The following is a 24124-nucleotide window of genomic DNA, read 5'->3' on the forward strand; positions in this document are numbered from 1 at the left end:
AGACACTGTCACGGTTCTACACGTCGTCGTACGCTCCGTTTGATTTGAATGGCACCGTGTTTACCTCTACGAGGGCCAGCCCCACCCAATCGGGCTGTGTTGGGCGTGGTTTCCGCAGGCCGGGCACAGGGGGAGCCACTGACCTCCGAAGACCCACTTTAAACTTTCTGCCTCACCTTCCCCATACAGAAAATGAAGGTGGTTCTACTTCCCAGGCCTCCTTCAAAGGCTCGTTGGGAGGATCAAACAGAATAATTCCGATGGCAGCGAACCGCGAGGAACTGTGACTCCAGATTACCGAAGAAAAATCAGTTAAACATATTCAAGTGGAGTTTTAGGAATGTTCCCCCAGTGATGTAACTGCAGACAGGCAGCAGCCCTTCGGATTGATTCTTACGGGCTATCTCACATGCTAAACACCTCTGTGCGCCCCCCCTCCTCTCGGACTCCTAGGGCTTCTATTGATTTCTGCCTTTCCGTGAAAGCGCTTCTTGTTGCGGCTGTTCGGCGCACCCCCAGCACGCCACCCCCGCAGCTGGGAGCCAAAGACGCGATCCTTTGCCCTCCCCAACCTCTCCTTTTCACTCCCCACCCTAAGTCTCCCGAGTTTTCCTCACGTCAGTGGGTTGTCCTGGCTTATCTCCCAAGACCTTGCAGTATTGGAGGAAGCTAGGAGCGCGCGGAGATCAGCGAGCAAGCATCCACCCCCTCCTGGAGGTCGTGCGCCCTCGGGGACCCTCCTCCCGCTCCTCCTCTCGCGGTGCAGCAGCCGCCTCCAGAGCAAGCTCGCGGGGCCGTCGGCGCCAGACCCGCGCAGAGCCGGACCCCTCCCCACTTCCCTCTCTCAGCCCCTCTCCGCCAGTAGCAGCGCTGCTGTCTTCCCACAGGAGGGCTGGGAGGACGCCGGAGTCCGCAGCGCCCCCGCCCCCTCGCTTTCTCTTTCTTTCCTTGCTTTGGGATCTTGCCGCGGGAGCCTGGAGAGGTTGAGAAGAGCAGAGCGAGGGATTGAAGTGCAGGTTTCCGCTGCAGCGCCTGAACAGGGCTGGGGTACTGCATCCCCGGCGTGCCCTCCCGGTTCTCGCCACATCCCCCGGCTGGGATGTGACGAAGGGGGCCCTCAGCGCCTGCCCCAGGGAGCGCACTGGGGGGTCGTCGGTTGGAGCCTCTTTGCTCGCAGCGCCCCGGGACAGGAACGGCGAGGCGCCTAGGGGTCCATCCGACTCCCAGCTCCTACTCTTTAGAAAGAGCGCGGTAGGGATCACTGCCTTCCCGGCGCTCCGCACAACTCCGGGGCCAGCAGAGCGCGGCTGGCCCCAGTCCCGCTTCCCGCCGACTCACCCCGAGTGGGGAGCAGCGCCTGCCCACCCGCCTGCACTCCCCGGAGCCTCAGCTCGTGGCACCAGTGCGGATCGCCTACGGCCCGGCGCTGAGCCCCGCGGCTCCAGGTCGCCGCAGCGCCCCCAGACCCTATGAGGAGCGCGCCGGCCGCGGCTTCCTGAGTGCGGGAGCTGCCGCCGTCCGAACTGCGCCCTGGGGTCCCCCGACTGGCCCCACTTCGGGGCATCCGAGGAGCCGGGGAAGAGCGCGCAATGAAGTCCGTGCTGTTCAGCCGCTTCTTCATCCTTTTGCCCTGGATCCTAATCGTCATCATCATGCTCGACGTGGACACGCGCAGGCCGGCGCCCCCTCTCACCCCGCGCCCCTACTTCTCTCCCTATGCGGTGGGCCGCAGTGGCACCCGACACCCGCTCCGCAGGGGTGGCCCCGACAGCGGCCCCGGGCGCGGATTGAAGAAGCGCAACGAGTCGCGGCCGCAGCCACAGCCGCAGCCGGAGCCGCCTCTGCCCACCATCTATGCCATCACACCTACCTACAGTCGCCCGGTGCAGAAAGCCGAGCTGACCCGCCTGGCCAACACCTTCCGCCAGGTGGCGCAGCTGCACTGGATCCTGGTGGAGGACGCGGCGGCGCGCAGCGAGCTGGTGAGCCGCTTCCTGGCTCGGGCCGGCCTGCCCAGCACGCACCTGCACGTGCCCACGCCGCGGCGCTACAAGAGGCCGGGGCTGCCGCGCGCCACGGAGCAGCGCAACGCCGGCCTCGCCTGGCTGCGCCAGAGGCACCAGCATCAGCGATCGCAGCCTGGCGTGCTCTTCTTCGCGGACGACGACAACACCTACAGTCTGGAGCTCTTCCAGGAGGTAGCTGCCTGCCCGCCCCACCTGGGGGCCAGGGCGGGAGGGGCCCTCGGGCGGGCCGGGCTGCGGCGGCACTTTATTAAAGTTCTCACTTTTCTCGGCGCCCTTTCGGGACTCCAGGGGGAGCGCTCCTCGCCTGCAGCCTCAGCTGGTCCTGGTGTGTTTCTCTGGCCATGGGAGTGGAGAGGGGGTGAGGACCGTTGTGATGTAAGGGAGAGTCTGGTCAGGAGCTTTGCTGTCCACCTGGCCCGGAGTTTGGGCCAAGGGAGTAGCAGAGGTGTGGGGCGTGGGATTGATTTCCAAGAACAGGCTCTGGCTGGCCTGAGGACGGAGCCCATATGGGGAAGCGAGCTTCCAGAGGAGGCGATCTGGGAGGGACCCTGCACGGCGGGGGGCGGCTTGGTGTACAGTGCACACAGGTGTGATTTGGAGTCGAGAACCCTATGCGGAGGAAGGTGGAGTAGTGATTAAAAACCAGCCCAGAGACAAATTTCTCTGGCGTAGTCCACTGGCACAGAAATGATTATTAGTGAAAATAGTGCCTTCTGGGGAGTCCTCCCTTTGTCTCTTCCTGCACCCCGCAAAAGGCCCTTTCCAACTCTGCAGACTGCCTCTTTCTCAAGGAAACCCTCTGGCACATGATTTGAGACTATTCTGCCCGGTGGTTATGTCGTTTGTCACCCCGAGATATCAGCTGCACTGCCCCGTTCCTTTTCTCGACCTTTCTCTAAGACCTCTCTTAGGTGAGTTAGCCAGGCCACTCTCATCCTGTGCTCCTGTGAGGTCCTGAGTGCAGACTGGCCCGCTGCTGCTGAGATGGCCCTCTTTTCCCCTGGAAGGCCACATGTGAACCAGGCCAACCGGGCTTAGAACAAGTGTTGTTTCTTGAGGCTGGTATTTTGCAGTGTGTGTGTGTGTGTGTGTGTATGTGTGTGTGTGTGTGTGTGTGTGTTTTCTGCAAATGAGACTGAGTTACAAGGGTTTTGTCAGTTTTCTTCTTCCTTATACACAAATATAGCTGAAAAAAATCTCGGATTCTTTGACATCCCGGTGGGATTGTAGCCTTCCTCTTCTCCAAATTCCTTGACATCCTAACCCTGAGACGCCAAAGTCCCTCCTGCCCCCAAAGTGAAGTGGGCAATCAGTTTGTCTACTAATCACATAAGCCCCACACTTTCATCCTAATACTGGTTTGGCTTTCTTAATCTGAGGAGGAAGCTAGTCTGTACCCTTCCAGTTCAATTTTGCTGCCTATGTGGCTTTTTAAAAAATCCATTTCTTAAGGGCAATTGTCACCTTCATTTCTATTCATCCTCTCCTTCTTCGTGAATAAAAGGGCTAGTAATTGCTCTCCATCTTTTCTTTTCCATCATTTCAAGCCCGATGTTACAGCTTTCTGTATGTTTCTTCAGAAGAAATAAATAAGCTTGACATTGTGCGGTATAGTCTTTATTATAGTCAAGATGAGATATCATCTGATTTTTTTTTAAGTTGGGCTTTTATTTTGATTCTGCTCGCATAGTCTCTCCCTAAAAAGACATGGTTTGTATTCTGAAGCGAAGATGTTTACACTTCAGTTCATCCAAAGTATTTTTCCGCCTACAACTTGGAAATTGCCTTATCTGTGAAAATGTGGAGTCTTGTGAATGTAGACTAATGCACATCATTATTAATTAACCTTTTAGGAGGATGGGCTGCGAAGGGAGCGGTGATTTTGTTTATTTCCAGCTTCTAGCCCTGTGGTGTGACGTGTTAGATGAGTGGAAGAGTGGGCACTGCAGGCAGTGAAATGATTTAGAACAGACTTTCTTTAATGCTAACCAAACTGAAAGGAAGGCTTGGTGGTGGTAGATAGTAAGCAGCAAAAGAAGAATCCAGTAGGTTTTTTCACTGGTCCACAGGAGGAGAGGGGAATAGAGGGAGGGAATATAAGAGAAAGGAGAGGATGAAGAGAAAAAAATAGCATTGCCCAGTGGAAACTATAAACAAAAAAGCTTGCAAAACTTTCAAGACATTAAAATTGTGTAGTTGGAAGTAGTGAAATAATCAAATGAACTTAAGAGCATGTGCAACACTTTTTATGTACAGGTCCCAAGTATACAAAATACACAACAGAAGGAATTTTTTTAAAGCACAATATGCATGATCCACTTAGAATTTAAATTCTATCGCTTCTAGAAGTTCCTCCCAGGCAGTCATTTTATGAGTAGTCCCTTTCTCTACTACCATCCCTCCTCCCTTCCAGTGTTTTTGGGCAGAGTAGGCATCTGTTCACCACGCATATATGTTGATACACTCAGTTTTCCTGGCAAACAGTATCGAACTCCCTAAAAAATCAAATTACTGGAATTTATGCATCTTTACTTTTATGCATTAATGGGATGGCCTACTTTACACCTGTTCTAGGATTAATGATTCCATGTGGATTATAGTCTCGACATTGCTCTATCGGAGAAAAGGTGGGACCAGATAAAACATCTAAACTCTGAAGCTCCGTGGGGGAAAGGAAGGTGCTGATCAGGGAAGCTGTGGGGCAGAGGCGCGTATCTCAGCCCTTTATATGCACACACACACAGATTAGTTTTCAAGTAATTCACGGTACTTAAGGAAAGAAGGTCCCAAGTCAGGCTTCATCTTTTATTCATAGTGCTTCTAATTTCCATGGTTGATGTTAACGTAGATAAGATAAAAGGAGGAAAATGAACCAGGTACAAATTAGCTCACTAAGCATTGGCTGCAAATGAAGGAAAGTAAAAGATGAAAGGTCTCCAAATTAAATTAAAGGTGCAACAGTCAATCCATGTTCAATTATTCCTCCGTGGTAACTGGCAGACTACTTGCTTCTCCCATATAGCTAATTTTCAGCCTCCCTCTTCAACTGAGCTGTGCAGCCAGGAAAGAAATATTTGAACTGAACAATCCTGCCTAACAGGCAAATCCATTTGCCAGTGAAGTTCAGTGAAGTTGTAGCTATAGAAACTGGGGCTGGCCATTGGTGAAGGAGGTGGTCGGGGGTCTCAGGCTTCCCGTAGGTCATCAACTGCTGCTCTTCGTGTGGCATTGATGAGGTTTGGCTCTCCGGATAACAGCTAATCCCTCCCTGCCTGTGCTCCCTATCGATCTAGCTCTCTGGAACAGCTTATTTGCAAAGAATTTAAACTGCTTTAATAAAAGCAACAACCACAGATAAACCTGACTCTTTATCCAGTCATATTTTCAATAATGCTATGATCAGATTTCTGTTCTTCACTAGAAAACCTTCCAAGCTTTCCTGAATTTAAAGCTGATGCTTTTCAGGTGAAGCTGCTTTCACCTTTGCAAATCAATTAAACTGAAAGGTTAAAAAAAAAGCACTTTCCAAGCAAGAACAAAAACTTTTAAAAATTTAACATTAAGGTGGTAAGACTGGAAGACAGGCCGACTCTGAGACACTTAAGATCCTGAAAGGACTCAGTTCATGAGACTGTACCTTGAAGATGTTTATGACAGGCAGTGAACTCAGGAGGCCCTTTGTTTGATTTTTTTGTTGGGTGCTATTAAGTGATTTGCTCACTAGGCAGGAGGAAAGGGGTTGAGGTTTAACTCCATCTTGCTTCTTTGCTGAAGCATTTATAAGCTCCTCCCTTTACACGTGGTTTATTGGAGCTATAATCTGAAGGATATTCAAATTCACGATGTTAACTACTCCCCCTAATAGTAAATTCTGTATGGGATTCCTGAAAGGAGACAAAAGGTTTACCTCTTACCCTTGATACGATTACTTAGTGAAGGTAATGATTTTTTTCAAAGTGAAGAAACCCAGAAGATTCTCTTAGGTGTACCATAAAAAGATTGTTTTACCTAAAACGTGTCCCTTGTGTTTTGTTTCTCCCTGTCGGGAAGCATATTAATAGTTGTGCCATAGATCTGATAAAATGTGAGAATTTTGTAAAAAGATTGTCATGCAGGGTGTCATGCGGGGTCTCTAGTCCCGCTCCCTGCACAAGAACACAGGACATGGTGAGGCCGAAAAGGAACACCCACGGAACCACAGGTAGGGGTGTCATACCACTATATTCTAGCTAGCAGCTGATTCGGAGACACATGAAGTAGGATCAATACAATGGGCAACCTGCCACCTGCTTCTCTGCCAACCAACCAACCCCGTGCTAACTGCAATCCGCGCTTGCTAGCTCAGCTATAGCAGTTCTATCAGTGGCTAATGGCTCACTGGTAACAGGTGATGGCCAACTAGTCACAGCTGATGGCCATCTACTACCCTAGCCAGCACCTTTCCACGTGAGGCCGAGAGCCTGGAAACTGCTCTCTGGGACTCTGTCCCCACAAAGATGTTCATAAAACTATAGCCAATTTTCTTAGACTATCAGTATTAAATCTATAGATTTTTCTTGACCCTCCTTAGGGTATAGTACGTGAGTTATGGCTAGTTTTTGACGGAGTTTTCTTTGGAGACCAGCGGTTTTCATTTGGATTTTGATATTTTAATGGACCAGAAATAACAATTTGGGTTTAAAAGACATTCTCCCTTCTGCCTCTTCCTGTTGTCTTTTCCCATCATTTTTCACAACCTACTTTTCACTGACTATTCTTTCTCATGAATAGACATGAAGACATGTCCAGATTATTGTTTGGTGCAATGAATGTGTGTATTTTAAACATGTAGGCTGTTGTCTGCTTCATGGAAGATCTTGGAATCTATAGTAGGTGACTCCATTTTCTTCTATCTACTCCTCTTGCCTCTAAATTACCAGCGGGTAGTAGTTCTTTTGTGTGAACAGTAATGGAATAGTAATTGCTTTTAAGGCATGCTACAAAAGCAAAATAGAAGAACCAAAATGAACAGTCTTATTTATTAACAATTCCAGGTGGTATTGAAGTAATGCTTTTTTGGTACAGAATTCAATAATGTTCAGATATGTCTATTCAAACCTTTTGGACTCTGATGGAATATTTGCTCAGTCTGTCTAAGTTAAGATAACACATTGTTGTATATTCGATTTGCAGTGCTATTGAAGTATGAAATTTAAGTTTTGCATGGTTCTCAAATTCACTCCCCAAAACACAAATAATTTTTGTTATACCAGTCCATAGATAGAGAGGTAGGAAGGTTTAAAATAGATTTACAATTCACATAAAAAAACTAATATAATCCATTGTTCATCATACCTGGTAATTTTTGTGTACAACCTTCAGTAAATGTTAAAAATATCCTTTACCATGGATACGAGCAAAATACAGCTGACATCAGTTGAGCATTTGCTATTGCGGAGGAACCACCCTTAGGGTTTTACATGTATTAACTTATTTGATCCTTCCAGCAGCCCCTGAGCTAGGTACTAGTACTGTACCCATTCCCCCTGCCCCCATGATAATGCTGATATTTACTGTCACGAACACAGTTTTTGGTGAATACAGGGATTTTTAAAGGTGCAGCCTGAATCTAATATAGTCGGTATAATCCGCATCCCTTTTTATACTTGAGCAGAAGTGCTGGGAAGTAACTTGAAAAGGTCATGCAGCTGTTCAGAGACAGGATCTTGAACCTGAGTGCCCTGGTTGTACAGCCCACAGCTCATCTCAGCTAACACGTACGGTCAGATGCAGGCACGTCACTGTGCTAAGGAAAGCATTTGATCAGCAGGAGTCTTCTGACAGTGCTACCAGCTTCGGTCATAGCTGAACTCAGGTCTGTTCTTGACTATATCAACTTCTGATTTTTTCTTAATGACCTTTTTTTTTCCTGATATCATTTGTTCTTATGAAAATATTACCTCCTCCCTGACCATCTCACTTATAAGCCCTTTAATTTTTACAGTATTCTTTCAAGACAGGTGAAAACTGACAACTTAGTACATAAACTGTAGTCTTATATATTTTTGAATTATATATTCTTGTGAACAAGTAAGAATCGGTCATTTCTACAAGATAAAACACTAAAATTATTTTTTCCCTCCATTGTGTGCAACAGTTAACTGTACCTACTGGATAGCTCGTCAGGGTAGACAAAACGGAAGGGAAGATACCTTTTAGGGTGGGGTGGAAATGGGGGACCATACTGAATTGTTTCAAGGTTACCATGGGGACAGAGAAGAGGAGCTGAGCACCTGGACCGATGTGAGCTGAAGCAAATGTGGATGACAGACACCTGCTGGTTGCCCCCTTACCAGAGGCTGAGGCAGTCCCCTCCCTGGAACACAGACGTGCACCCTAGGGACCTCTGAGCCTCTCCTCCCCTTTGTGTAGGTTACACTGGCCACCGAGGGCCTGGACTGCGGGACTCATGGAACTACTCACGTGTTGGTAGAAGGGTTGTTCATTTTCTTCTCTGATTTCTTCTGGGATTAGGCATTTCTCTGGATTTAAAAAACAAAATGAATAAATCATTGGTTGAGTCTTTTTGCATGCTAGGAAAAGCTTGGAGAGGGCTGTGCTGGGATGTGGGGACAGAGTCCCAGAGAGTAGTTTCCAAGCTCTCGGCCTCATGTAGAAAGGTGCTGGCTCAGTTATTACCGTGTTTCCCCGAAAATAAGCCCTAGCCGGACCATCAGCTCTAATGAGTCTTTTGGAGCAAAAATTAATATAAAACCCGGTCTTATATCTTATTGTATAAGACTGGGTCTTATAGTAAAAAAGACCAAGTCTTATATTAATTTTTGCTCCAAAAGATGCATTAGAGCTGATGGTCCGGCTAGGGCTTATTTTAGGGGAAACATGGTAGGTGGCCATCAGCTGTTACCAGTTAGCCATTAGCCACTGATGTAACTGCCGTGGCTATGTTGGGGGCTTGGTTGGTTGGCAGAGAAGCAGTTGGCAGGTTGTGGATCATATGGCTCCTGCTTCCTGTGTCTCCAACCCAGCCGCCAGGGAGAATATAATGGTATGACTCTCTTGTCTATGGCTCCGTGGGTTTTCCTTTTTGGCTGTGGGGATAGAGTCGCAGAAAGCAGTTTCCAGGCTCTCAGCCTCACGTGGAAAGGTGCTCGGGTAGTAGATGGCCATCAGCTGTGACTACTTTGCCATCACCTGTAATCAGTTAGCCATTGGCCACTGATAGAACTGCTGTGGCTGAGCTTGCAAGCGCGGATTGCAGTTAGCACGGGGTTGGTTGGCAGAGAAGCAGACCGCAGGCTGCGGATCGTGTGGCTCCTGCTTCCGTGTCTCTGACCCAGCGGCCAGCGAGAATATAGTGGTAAGACACCCCTATCTATGGCTCCGTGGGTGTTCCTGTTTGGCCTCACCATGTCCTGCGTTCTTGTGTGGGGAGCGGGAGTGGGACCCCACATGACGGGAGATGTTCTCTACCATAAGTCAGATTGTTTGGTCTTTTTCACAAAATAACTAAACAGTTGTTTTCTCCCCTCATCCGTCAGTCCTCCTTTATCAGTGGAAGAGAACTTGAGACAGTGTATATGTTATATGCAGAATCTAAGACTGTTGTTCCTTCAACCTGAACATCAGATATTTGTAAATGATATCATAAATTATATAAATTACATCTCTAATGAAAGCTGAGTGTGCTAAATGTTGACCATTCTTCATTAATTGGGATTTCAGTTATCTAAGAGAATTGTATCTTAGCAGCTATAGTGGGTCATTCTGTGAGATTCCTTCTACCTACCTGAGCTTAAACATGACCGCATTCAGAAGGTATTTGAATATTATTCATCAGTGTTGCCTCCTCCTCCACGTAACAAATGTTAATTGAGCACTGACTGTGTGCCAGGCACTGTACGTAATTATGGCAGAGGTCACAGCGCTGTGAACATAGCGTCCCGGCTCGCACAGGCTGAGCATCTGGACTAGTAAGTACACACGCTAAGATCGGTGCCTGTGGAGAGGCGTGCACGTGCCTGCGAGGGTAAAGCACAGACACCTGCTGGACTTGTAGGGGTTCTTTGGGTGTTTTTCTTTTTTCTTTTTTTTTTTTTGGAAGGGGGATGAGTACTCGGGCCCACATGGAGCAGAAGCGGTTTATTCAATGTGTAAGAGAGCAGGGGAGCAAGGGCACAGTTGGGCCACCAGAGAAAAGGGGTCAAGAGCTCTCCAGCACTGCTAGGGAGCTTCTCTCAGCTCTGACCCCTCCAGCCCTGTTTCCTCAGGGGCTGACAGTAGAGTCACTTTGCCTCATAGGACTGCCCAGGGAAGACAAGGGTGAGACTCCAAACCAGCCAGGCACAGTCCAGGGGTGGGTTGGGACCCACGGGCCCCAGGTAGCAGTGGAGCCGTAGCAGAGGTCTCCCAATGAAGATGTTGACTGGACCTGGGGGCCATCTGGCATTGCTCCTGGGCGTCACACAGCGCCTTGACCACCTGTTCCTCATTCTCCTGTGACGACAGCGAGCTCGGGGTCCCCAGGCCCCTGGTTGCTTTGTAACAATCAGTGTAGGCCAGGCCACAGGCCATGTTGCTGCCCAGACAGGGCACCTGCTCCTGAGGAATCTGGGTCCAGCCAGCATCTGGAGCTCTCCAGGTGGAGAGAGTCATATTTACGAACCTGAGAAAAGAGGATGTGTGAATAGCTTGAGAACTGACAGGTGTCATTGATTGCAGGGGGCTTCCATGATCAGAGGAGGAGGTGGAGAAGCAGGCAGCCACTTCTCCATCTCCTGCGTATCAAAGTGTGATACTGGCCCAACAGGGGTGTTTACTAGATAGCTGCACTGTCTCAGATGCATCAAATACTCTGTCCCTGAAATCTGGACTGTATTTCTGGAGGTCTCTGTGGGAGCAGAGGAGGTAGAGGTGCTTGGCTTTCCCAATTAGTCTGTACCCAAGTGGAACTGCATACATTGGGTATCTTAATTACATAGTTAGGTTACTACAGTGACTGGAGGGACAAGAGTTAAATAGGGCTTGTCTGCAAAGAGTCCTGGAAGGAAGTGAGAGTGAGAGAATAAAAAGCATCTAAAGGACATTTTAGGTTCAGAGGAGGTAGAAGGGTGTTCTCCTGTGGGTTGAGGTCTGAGGCTAATTAATGAGTGTGAAAACTAGCACGTTGGCTTGCACGCAGCTCAGAGCAGGATACTAAACTTCCAGCAGGCCCTGGGCTTGATTTTTAGTTAACTGTTGTAGTCCCAGCACCTAGCAGGGACCTGGGGCATGTTACACAATAGATTATTTCTGACATGAATGAATGAATCAAAGAGGTAGTATCCTACAAAGGAGAGGGAAACTTAACAGGAATGAAATGAACTGATTTTTAAAGCACATAATTAGATGCACTAGCTTAATGTTTAAGGTCATTTGCTAGGGTGGGGAAGGTCAACAGAATCTCTCTATCCAGCACCGATTGGAGGAGGCAGAAAAGATCCAATTTGACAGCTGTACCTTGTGCCCAGCCCCCTCCATCTTTTACTGGGACCCTGAGCCAGCCTTCAGCTGACGGGCACTTATTGGGTAGTCTACCCTCACCTGGTTCCTCATTTTTCAAACATTGCTTAAATTTTCATAAACAGAAACATTTTAAAACTTATTTCCTGCCAAAATGGGGAAGATGTAGCAGTTGGAGTGGGCTATGTGCACCCACAGGGTCCCCTGGTTGCCCCCTTGCCTGTGAATCTGCATTCATAGGTGGGTACTCGCCCTTCATTCTTCACAGACCCTGTGACGTCTCTTCAGAGACTCCAGGTCAGCCTCTGGCAGGAATCGTGGTCTGGTGCAGTGGTGCTCAACAGTTTCTGTTCATTCCTAAAGAATTTAGTGAAATTGCACAGCCTATGGGATATTTTCAAATTGATGTCTAAATTTAAGAAACCATTTAAAATCATTGCAAAGGATGTGATTTTCAATATATTGTCAATATTGACATTTGTAAATGAGCTTAAGTATATCCAGTGGATATTATAAATACTATAATAGTTTTATATCCACCATCATTCATTTAATAGATAACTTTTAAGTAATTGGAAAATTTCATGTTGTTATTTTTTTCTATCTCTATTCTCCCTCAGAATTTTATTCTAGCCTAATATTTTGAGGTTCAAGGTCATTTACTGATCTTCCTATCATGTATATCTTCAGTAACAACAACAAAAATGAATGTAGACAGAATTTAAATTTTTCAAAACTTCCTGTGGCTTTAGGTTGAGTTAACATTACAATTAGCCACAGTTAATAAGTAATCAAAGTAATAAGTTGGGTAATTAAGCATAAAAGCTGCATATATTGGAAATTGATTTCTTAATGAAGTGGATGGAGCATTTTGTTGTTGTATACTCAGTATTCATTGATAAATAGTTATTGCTAGAAAGAGATAAGGTTTAGCATAACTTACGTTCCCATTAGGTTAACCTTTCTCACATAAAGAAGTAAATAAGATGGAAAACCTTTTCTTAAGTGATGTTCTTCAATTTTTGAACTCTTAAACTCTAAGCCAAAAATCCTACGTTGATTCCTCAGCAAAAACTATTGTAATGATCAATTGACGACATTAGTTCTCCTTCAATTTTGTTGAAAGCAAGTAATTAGAAACCTTCTGTCTTCCGAAAGGATTTATTAGCCATTCATTAGAGACATCAACTTTCTTAATAAAGACAGTAATATTCCTAATTACCTTCGTTTGGTGCCTTGGAGGTTTGACCACGGTGGGACAGTACATTTAACATGATTCAGGATGGATGAGACGTTGCCCTTCTGTGATGGGAGGCAGCAGAGGGAAAGCAGAATGGGGCCCCCTTTCTAAGAGGCCAGTTCTGGGAGAGCACATGTAGGATTGCTGAGGGCCTGAGAACAGATGCCTTTCTGTGCTCACATGTTCCATGGAGAGTCTGTATGCATTCAGCGACCTGCACCCTCGGTCTGAGAACTACTGTTTCGGTCAAAGGAGCACTCAGTTAGGAATTGGAGACTGAGCTTCCAGGCCTGGCTGAGCCAGAAGCCCTCACCCCTCATGATCTCAGGGGAACAAACTAATTTTTTTTTTAACTGTGTGCTAGGCCCCACTCTAGGCATTTAGAGCAGTTTAATTTTCATGATGTCTCTGAGGTACAAACTACAATGTCTATGTTATAAATAAGGAAAAGCCCTGATACTAGCTTCCTCACAGGGCCTGATAAAAATGTATACGGTTGTGAGAAATGAGGTGATGCCCATGTAAAGTGGGGAAATAGGGCAACTTCCCTTTGGACATCTGCTTCTCTCAGAAGTCAGTGGCCACAGGAGCTGCGGAGAGGCTCCAGAAGGCAAGATGTCACCAAACCACCTAGCTACCGTGGCTGCCTGTCTTGGGAGCCCTGAGCTGCTGCTGTCGGCCGATGGGAATGAGAATTTAATTATGGTCCATGTGTGGACATGTTGTTTATCATCGAAATAAACTCAGGATTACAGGATTAAAATGCCAGTGTCATTTTCGAAGGTCAAATGACAATTTGTGGGTATTTTTGTACCTTTGAAAAGTTCCTCAGCTATATCTGTTCACACTGGCAGAAGTGCAAGAGATTCCTTGGGAAGTCTCTTCTGTCCGGGGAGCTGCAGCCTTGCTTTGCAGAAAATCTCTGGTACACACAGCCATCAGAGCTGGTGCTGGGGGCATGCCCTAGCCCTTGTTTTCATTTTTCTTTCATGATTATATTTAACTATTTACCTGTTACCTTTGATTTCTGCTGTGCATGCTGAAAAGACAGGGTTTGTGATTTTTGCCTTTCCTGGTCTTGCTTTTTCCCTTTGTTTAAGGATTTAAAAAACAAAAACATTAAGACATTGGGTTGACAATGCTTGTGGTTTCTATGGACAGTGATTTGGGTATTTATAGCAACCAAATGTTTCCTCTGAAAAATCAGTTGATTGTAAAAGTCTGTTCTGGGTTTCTGGTTATGTTTCTTTTCCCTACATGTGAAAGGCAGTGGGGAAGAAACAAAAAAATTTGAGTATTCCTGTTATTTTTTTCATTTACTATTTCAACCATTTTTAAGTGTGCAGTGCAGTGGCATTAAGTACATTCCTTTTGCTGTGCAACCATTGCCTCTATCCATCTCCAGAACTTTTTCATCATCCCAACCTGAAACTCTGTACCCATTAAATAATAACTCCCTAATTGTTTCTCCCTCCAGCCCCTGATAACATATAATCATTCTGTCTCTATGACCTGAACTATTCTAGGTCCTTCATATAAGGCAGAGTCATACAGCATTTGACCTTTTGTGTCTGTCTTATTTTAATGCTTAGCATAATGTCTTCAAGGTTCATTCACATTGTAGTATGTATCAAAATTTCATTCCTTTTTAGGGCTGAATACTATTCCATTGTATGTATAGTCCATAATTTGTTTATCCATTCAACCACCAATGGATACTTGGGTTTCCACCTTTTGGCTATTGTGAATAAGGCTGCTATGAATATTAGCATGAACATCGGTATACAAATATATGTCCAAATTTCTGCTTTCAGTTCTTTTATGTGTATGTATACAGAAGTGGAATTGCTGGATCATATGGCAATTCTGTTTAATATTTTGAGGAACTACCATTCTGTTTTCCACAGCTGCTGTACTACTTTACATTCTCACCAACACAGCTCAAGGGTTTCAGTTGCTCTATATCCATAGCCAATACTTATTTTGTGTTTGTTTATGGTAATAGCCATCCCTACTGGATATGAAGTGATAGCTCACTGTGGTTTTGATTTGCATTTCTCTGACGATTAGTGATGTTGACCATCTTTTCATGTCCTTATTGACCATTTGTATGCCATTTGGAGAAATGTCTGTTCACGTCCTTTGCCCATTTTTGAATAAGGTTGTTTGTTTTTTGTTGAGTTTTAGAAGTTCTTTATACATTCTGGATATTAATCCTGCATCGCATATGTGATTTGCAAATGTGTTCTTCCATTCTGAGTTTCCTTTTTATTCTGTTGATAGTGTCCTTTGATGCCCTAAAGTTTTACATTTTAACGAACTTCATGCTTTTGGTGTTATATCCAATAAATTGTTGCCAAATTCAATGTCATGAAGTTTACCCCCTATAGTTTCATCTAATAGTAGCATAATTTTAGCTTTTATGTTTAGTTAATTAATATTGATCTATTTTGAGTCAGTTTTTGTACATAGTATTTCATAGTATCTTTTACATATGGATATCTAGTTTTCCCCAGCACACTGTTGAAAAGACTGTCCTTTCCCCATTGAAGGGTCTTGGCACCCTTATGTAAAATCATTTGACCATATATGTGAGGATTTATTTCTGGGCTTCCTATTCTATGTCATTGGTCTGTACGTCTGTCTTTATGCCAGCACCACACTGTTTTGATTATTGTTGCTTTGTAGTGCATTTTAAAATGAGGAAATGTAGATTCTTTAACTTTGTTGTTTTTTTAAGATTGTTTGAGCTATTTGGGGTTCTTTGAGATTCCGTATGAATTTTAGGATGGATTTTTCTATTTCTACAAAAAAATATCATTGGCATTTTGATAGGCATTGCATTAAATTTGAAGATTGCTTTGGAGAGTATTGGCATCTTCATAATATTAAGTCTTTTAATCTATGAACATGGGATGTTATTCCATTTATTTGTCTTCAATTTATTTCAACAATGTTTTATCGTTCTCAGTGTACAAATACTTTGTTTTCTTTGGTTAAGTTTATTTTAATATTGGGGTTTTTTAATGCTACCTATTAGATTTTAATAAATTAGTTTCTCTCTCTGTCCCATAGCTGAAAAATAACATCATATGCTACTAACAGAAATAAAAAAATCCAGGAGTAAGGAAAATTTTAGAGACACAGAGCAACATAAATAGATTTTTAAAGTATGGTACAGCATAGAAAAATGGGGGGAAATCTATTCCACAACGCCGTTTATGTACACTTAAAATACTGCACACAAAGTGTGTTGCATTTTGCAAGGACACACACAAAATAATGCAGGAATTTCTGGGTTGTGTTCCATAAAACAATGGTACCTAGTGAGACATTTTGTAGAGATGATTTTAAATGATTCAGTTCTTGTCCATGTTTCTGTCCAGGGCAGACCTCAAACATGCATCAGAGATTAAATCCTGAACCACGGAAGGAAGGGCACCCCTTATTCCAGGCTTGGCTTTGTAGAATTTTCTTGTACAGCTTTTCCTAGAAAAATAGTAGGTGCTTGTTTCTTAAACAGGTAACAAGAGGGTTTCCCTGGTGACAGGTCCCAATGTCTAAGCCAGAGTTGGAGAATCTCTGCCCCAGAGCAGCTTGTGCTGATGGTGATGATGGTGACAGTGATGACAGTGATGACAGCAGACACTGATAAAGCACTTATTTATGTGCCAGAACCATAAGTGCTGCACGTGTTTGAACTTGTTAATCTTCAAAATAACCCTATGAGATGGTACGATAACGTTATTATACCATCTGCATCTGTGGACACAGGCATAGGGTGCATTACTAACTTGCCTGAGACCACACGAATAATTAGTGGTGGAACTGAGATTTGAATGCTGGAGAGTCAGGTTTGCAGATCCAACTTGTCACTTTGCTTTTGCTCTATTGCCTGTCTAATTCATTTAAGTTTTGTGTTGTTTTGCTCTTTTATTTCCTTCCTGCCTTATTTTTATTTACTTTTCTCTTTTTTCTTGGTTTATTGAAATGAAAACATAGAACTTTAATTTTTCTATCTTCTTTTCTAATATATGCTCCTATAGTCTATACACTTCACTCAACGCACTACATTAGCTGCATCCCACAAATTTTGATGCTGTATTTTCATATTCACTTCAAAATATTTTGTAATTTTTATTGATTTATTTTTGCATTTTTTTCTTTAATTTCACTAAATAATTCAAGGTATGTTGCTTAATTTCTGAATACTTAGAGATTTTTAAATTATCTTTGATTCTGATTTTGAGTTTAATTATTGGTGTTCTGAAAATATAATCTAGTTTCACTCAATTGAAATTTATTGAGATTTGCTTTATATTCTAGCATATGGTTTCTGACGCATGTTCTAGGTCTACCAAAAAATATTTATTCTGAAGTTGTTGGGCATAAAGTTCTATATATGTCAATTAGTTGAGTGCTGCTTAAATTCTCTGTGTCCTTACTGATATTTAGCACGAATGCTCTATCAAATACAAAGAGGATTTGTTAAAATTTCTGACTATGACCAAATTCTTCTTTCTCTTTTAGATTTATCCATTTCTTTGCTTCAGGTATTTTGAAGCTATGCTATTTGGTGAATAAATGGTTAGATTTGTTGTTTTTCTTAATGAATTGACCTTTTTATCATTGTGAAGTGTCCCTCATTATCTCTGGTAATCTCTGTTTTGAAAGCTAGTTTTATATTAATATGACCACAATAGCTTTCATATGTTTACTGGTTGCATTATATATTATTTCCCATCATTTCACTTTTTTCCTATCTCTGTTCTTATATTTAAAGTGTGTGTGTTGTAAATAGAGTATAGTTGGTTCTGGTACCTTTATCCATTTGCTTTTCTGATACTCTCCTCCCAAATTAAGGACTTAAGAATCTGTTAAAAAAAAAAAAAGCCTTATTAAAGTAAACCCTGCTGTGACTCTTGTGTTGAGTAAACAGTCGCTGCATTTTGTTTTGAGTTGGACCTCTTAATTAGGTTTTCTTTCAAGATCCATCAATGTCTTTACTTTTGACCAATATAAAGGTTAGTCATGATAACTTTGTAAAATAACCTTTTACTGAGGTTGAAGACTCTTCTTTCGACTCAAGGAAAAGTTCTGTCAAATTTGTAAATAGTTCTGGGAGTGTTTAATTTCTTCCATAATCTTAGAAGGTTTCCTCCCTGTTGTTTTTTATTCATTCATCGTATGTTTGAAGTACATTTTCCACCAGAACCTGAACATTTTTTTTTTCTGTTAGATTTTAGATTCAGAGGTATTGTTGATTATATTTCCCAGTTCTAACCTGCTATTGACAGCATTCTATGCAAGTTTCCTCCATGCTTCTGTTTCTTTCTTTTTATCCTTCTAATATGCATGCTGTGGATTATTTTATTTATGTGTCCTTGTGAAATGTTCAGTGTTTTATGTGTAGTATTCAATATATGTAAGTGGCGTTATGGAATAGACTTTTTTCTATTTTTCCATACTGTACTGTGTTTTAAAGATGTGTTTTTATTGTTGTGTATCTCTCTAATCCACTGCTTCTAACTGTGGAACTTTTTTCCTCAAATTGGAATTCTCACATATGATCTATTTATTTAGAAAATTAGAAAATGCCATGAGGTACTTTGCTGTATTGATCTCCGAAACATTCTAGTGTTTTACTTATTGGTGAAAAATAAAATGATAATTCCAGTCCTGCTACTCCAAGCAACTATTTAGTCAGACTCTACTAGAATGGAAAGTTCTTTCTTGTGAATTCAGTCCAAGTTAATATGAATCCTGCACAAAGATGACCAGTACCTCTAGCTCCCAAGACGAACACCCCAAGAAGATGTTCTTGGTTCTCTCAATCCTCCCCCATTCAGGTTGCATCTTTGGTAGATGCCTTAGGTGTATCTCTGTAAAATGCCCTTGGTTCAGCAATTAAAGCTTTTATGACACTGAATCAAACTAACAGTCCGGGAAAACCTATGCTCTGGGGATCTGTTGTCAGGGAGCTTCACTTTGGGCACATATGTGAGGAATCCTATACATTTTTGTAACTTCTGGTCCAATAAAATGGCAAGTGTAACAAACAGGAAGCTTTTAACTAGAATCCTATACATTTTTGTAACTTCTGGTCCAATAAAATGGCAAGTGTAACAAACAGGAAGCTTTTAACTACACATTACAAAACTCTGACTTAAACAATAAAAATTGGCTTAACCAATGTGTGTGTGTGTGTGTGTATGTGTATAAAATATCACTTTATTAGCAGGATAATTAATACTGGCTACTGTAGCAGACAAGCCCTGACATCTAAGAAGCTCAGTGCAGTAAAAGCTTGTTGATTGGTCTTTCAGATTTTGCTGGGGGTTAGTGACTCAGACATCACAGTGCTTCCATCTTGTCACTGCACATGATGCACTTGTCACTGCACTTATCTGGAACACCTGATTTATAAGGTCACTCTTGTAAGGAGAGAGGGCTGGTGGATTGTACACGTTGTTTCTATTGGTCAGTTCCAAGACCAGACTTGGAACTGACTTCTAAGACTTCTGTGTGACACAGCACAAATGGGTCATACAACTCGGTCCTAACTGCAAGTGATGCTGAGACAAGGAGTCTTCCTGTGAGCCTAGGAAGAGGTAAAAACAGTGGTGATCAAAGAGCCACATTCACAGAGGAAGGCCAGGTATAAAGCAGGTTTCAGGGTTGGCCGACTTAGCATCTTAATGGTAAGTCATCAGGGGTCTGGAATCTTTCCATCTCTCTCTGTGCTGCCATCCTCAGAATCTCAGCTTTGTCCTCCATTGTTCTCCTCCTGCTTATGAAATGGCTGCTGCAGTTCCAACAATCACACCCAGACATGGCTATGTACTAAGGTGGAAAGGGACCTCAGGAGTTCCTTAGGAGTGAGGGAACGTTTCCCAGAAGCATCCCAGAACACGTTCCCTGATGACCAGAACTGCCAACATTTAAACTCATCACTGACAAGTCAGGATTTACTCTGGCATTGGAAGAGAGTCACATTTTCCTCAGTCATGTTGAGGGGTGGGGGTGGAGAAGGCTGGCCACCATCTGAACTAAACTGAACTGAGCCTTAGCCAGTAAGGAAGACGAGAGAATAGATGATGAGTGGGCAACCAACAATATCTGCCAGTCAGGCTCCTCCACATAATGTCCGATTCTTAGTAAAGTTTGTGATTTTCTTCATATGGTTCCTGCACTATGCTCATAAGTTTGTCTAGAATTGCATGTTTGCTCTTGCTTTGGTAATGCTATTTTCCATGATGTTTGCTGGTGTATAGGAAAGCTATTAATTATCAATTACCTCTGTTCAATTTTCTTTTATTGATCTCTTTCTTTTATTATCTCTGTAAATTGCCTTAAATCCTTTTTTTGGAGTAATATTACATGTTAATTAAATACTGGGAAAGAAATCTAGAGGTATAAGGATCTTATATGGAACAAGGGAAGAGTTGTAGAGTAAGAAAGCAAATAATATTTTGTTACATTATATTTCTATGAAAAGAGAGGTTACATCTTATTGCCTGGTGAAGAAGTAGGATTGTGTATCTTTCTCAAAAGTGAATGCGTGTGTGTGTGTGTGGTGGAGGGTCACGTATGATTTCTTTAATGTCCCCAGATATTATACCTAATGCTGAAACTGTATGATTAAAAAACAACATCTTGTAAGAATATCTGAGTGTTTTAAAGAACACTTTCCCCCACTATTCTCTCTGAGAAGGATGGGAGATGAGTAGAGAAGTCCCCCCTTATCCAAGAGGGATATGTTCCAAGGCCCCAGGTGGATGCCTGAAACCACAGGTAGCACCACACTTTCACCTTTTCACTTAAAGGAAGCACTTTATGCCTTCTCTTTGGCACATTAGAATTGCCAGTATCACTACTCTTGTGCTTTGGGGTTTGTACACTTTGGATTTGTGGATTATACACAAATTGGTCAGATCCAAGACCAGGTACATCTATGTTCACTGCGACATTATCAATGGTGACTAAGACATGGAAAAAACCAAAATGTCCTTAATAGATGACTGAATAAAGAAGATGTGGTACGTATATACAATGGAATACTACTCAGCCATGAGAAAAGATGAAATACTGCCATTTGAGACAACATGGATGGATCTTTAGATTATCATGCTAAGCCAAATAAGTCAGAAACTGTTAAGAAAACTATGATTTCACTCATATGGGATATAAAACTGAAAGCAATAAATGAACAAGACAAACAAAACTCATAGACAGATGAGTTTAGTGCTTACAAGAGGGGAAGGGGATGGGGGATAGTAGAAAAGTGTAAAGGGGTCAGATGGTAATGGAAGGAGATTTGACTTTGGGTAGTGAGCACACAATGTGACATATAGATGATGTATTATAGAATTGTACACTTGAAACCCATGTAAGTGTACCTATGTAAGTGTACATTTCTTTCTTAAAAAAGAAAAAAATAACTTTTCTTAAGAGTGTTTTATAGAGAGTAGAAAATTTAACTTTGATTAAGTCCAATTTGTTAATTTTTTTGGGAGGGGTTCATATGTTTAGGTCTTATCTAAAGAATACCAAAAAGAGTTTCTCCTACATTCTTTTTCTTTCTTTAAATTACAATTTATGGGTGGCAATTGTTAGTAAAGTTGCATAGTTTTCAGGTGTACAATTCTGTATTACATCCTCTATAAATCACATTGTGTGTTCACCACCCAGAGTCAGTTCTCCTTCCATCACCATATATTTGATCCCCTTTACCCTCATCTCCCACACCCCTCCCCCCTTACACTCTGATAACCACTAAATCATTGTCTGTGTCTATGACTTTTTGTTTCTCATTTGCTTGTCTTGTTCTTTTGTTGTTTTTGGCTTATGCACCGCATATCAGTGAAATCATACGGTTCTCTACTCTTTCTCTCTGACTTATTTTGCTTAGCATTGTAATCTCAGGATCGATCCATGTTGTCACAAATGGTCCTATTTCATCTTTTCTTACCGCTGAATAGTATTCCATTGTGTATATATACCACAACTTCTTTATCCAGTCATCTATGGAAGGACATTTTGGTTGTTTCCATGTCTTAGCCTCCTTAAATAAAGCTGCAATGAACACTGGAGCACACTTGTCTTTATGGATAATGTTTTCAGATTTTTGGGGTAGATAACCAGAAGAGAGATTGCTGGGTCGTATGGTAATTCTATTCGTAATTTTTTGAGGAACCACCACACTGCCTTCCATAGCGGCTGCACCACTCTGCATTCCCACCAACAGTGTATGAGGGTTCCTTTTCCTCCACATCCTCTCCAACACTTGTTACTATTTGTCATGTTGATGAAAGCCATTCTGACTGGGGTGAGGTGATATCTCATGGTTTTTATTAGCATTTCTCTGATGATTAGTGATGTTGAGCATTTTTTCATATGTCTATTTGCCATTTGTATGTCCTCTTTGGGGAAATGTCTCTTCAGGTCCTCTGCCCATTTTCCAATTGGGTTGTTTGTTTTTTTATTATTGAGTTGTATGGGTTCCTTGTATATTTTGGATATTAGCCCTTTATCGGAGGCACTGTTTGCAAAAATCTTCTCCCATTCAGTTGGTTGCCTCTTTATTTTGTTGATGGTTTCTTTTGCTGTGCAGAAGCTTTTAAGTTTGATATTGTCCCATTCATTTATTTTAGCTTTTACTTCCCTTGCCTTTGGAGTCAAATTCATAAAATGCTCTTTGAGCCCAAGGTCCATAAGTGTAGTACTCATGTTTTCTTCTATGTAGTGTATTGTTTCAGGTCTTATGCTTAAGTCCTTGATCCATTTTGAATTAATTTTAGTACATGGTGACAGATAGTAGTCCAGTCTCATTCTTTTTCATGTGACTTTCCAATTCTGCCAGCACCATTTATTGAAGAGGCTGTCCTTTCTCCATTGTATGTTTTTGGCTTCTTTGTCAAAAATTATCTGTCCATATTTATGGGTTTATTTCTGGGTTCTCAATTCCATTGGTCTATGTGTCTGTTTTTCTGCCAATACCATGCTGTTTTGATTATTGTTGCCCTGTTGTACCAGCTAAAGTCAGGGACTGTGATACATCTAGCCTTATTCTTTTTTCTTAGGATTGCTTTGGCTATTTGGGATCTTTTGTGGTTCCATACAAATCTGATGATTTTTTGTTCTATTTCTTTAAAGAATGCTTTTGGCATTTTCACGGGGTTTGCATTAAATCTGTATATTGCTTTGGGTAATACGACCATTTTAACTATGTTGATTCTTCCAATCCATGAGCACAGAATATCTTTCCATTTCTGTGTCTTCTTGAATTTCTTTTAGAAATGTCTTATAGTTTTCAGCTTATAGGTCTTTCACATGCTTGGTTAAGTTTATTCCTACGTATTTTATTCTTTTTGCTGCAATTGCAAAAGGAATGTTTTTTTTTAATTTCCTTTTCTGAAATTTCATTGTTAGTATATAGGAATCCAATGGACTTTTGTACATTGATTTTGTAGCCGACAACTTTACTGTATTCATTTATTATTTCTAATAGCTTTCTGGTGGAGTCTTTAGGGTTTTCTATATATAGCATCATGTCATCTGCAAAGAATGACAATTTAACTTCTTGTTTGTCAATTTGGATGCCTTTTATTTCTTTGTCTTGCCTGATTGCTCTGGCGAGGACTTCCAATACTATGTTGAAAAGCAGAGGAGATAGGAGACAGCCCTGTTGTGTACCTGAACATAGAGCAAAGGGCTTCTGTTTTTCACTGTTAATTATGATATTAGCTGAGCGTTTGTCTTATGTGATCTTTATTATGTTAAGGCATTTTCCTCCCACACCTATTTTATTGAGTATTTTAATCATAAATGGATGTTGTATCTTATCAAATGCTTTTTCTGCATCTATTGATAGAATCCATATGATTTTTGTCCTTTATTTTGTTTATGTGATGTATCACATTGATGGATTTGCGAATGTTGAACCATCCTTGTGCCCCGGGGATGAACCCCACTTGGTCGTGATGAATAATCTTTTTAATGCATTGTTGTATTCGATTTGCTAGAATTTTGTTAGGATTTTAGCATCTGTATTCATCAGAGATATAGGTCTGTAGTTTTCTTTTTTTTGTGTTGTCCTTCCCAGGTTTTGGTATCAGGGTAATGTTGGCCTCATAAAATGAGTTAGGGAGTACTGTCTCTTCTTCAATTTTTTGGAAGACTTTGAGCAGGATTGGTATTAGATCCTCTTTGAAGGTTTGGTAGAATTCACTAGTGAAGCCATCTGGATCCAGACTTGCTTTTGGGAAGGTTTCGGATGACTGATTCAATTTCCTTACTGGTGATTGGTCTATTTAGATTTTCCAGTTCTTCATGATTCAACTTAGAAAGGTTATATGTT

The 24124-nt window shown here is 42.3% G+C and overlaps 1 protein-coding gene across 4 annotated transcripts in view; it reads left to right on the top strand.

Moving 5' to 3' along the window:
* The first annotated feature begins 1333 nt into the window (after positions 1 to 1333).
* Positions 1334 to 24124, top strand: part of B3GAT2 (beta-1,3-glucuronyltransferase 2) — an 88560-nt gene continuing 65769 nt past the window's right edge. For 3 of the 4 annotated variants that reach the window (XR_013993060.1, XR_013993061.1, XR_013993062.1), the window contains exon 1: positions 1462 to 2198. Coding sequence is in view for 1 of the 4 variants with exons in the window: in XM_081044197.1 (XP_080900323.1) it covers positions 1590 to 2198 (609 nt within the window). In the remaining 3 variants the exon portion in view is untranslated. Of the gene's footprint in view, positions 2199 to 24124 lie in introns of all 4 variants that reach the window. The other variant, XM_081044197.1, reaches the window with a different exon arrangement.

Source organism: Rhinolophus hipposideros (genome assembly GCF_964194185.1).
Source record: "Rhinolophus hipposideros genome assembly, chromosome: 3".
Lineage (NCBI taxonomy): Eukaryota > Metazoa > Chordata > Mammalia > Chiroptera > Rhinolophidae > Rhinolophus > Rhinolophus hipposideros.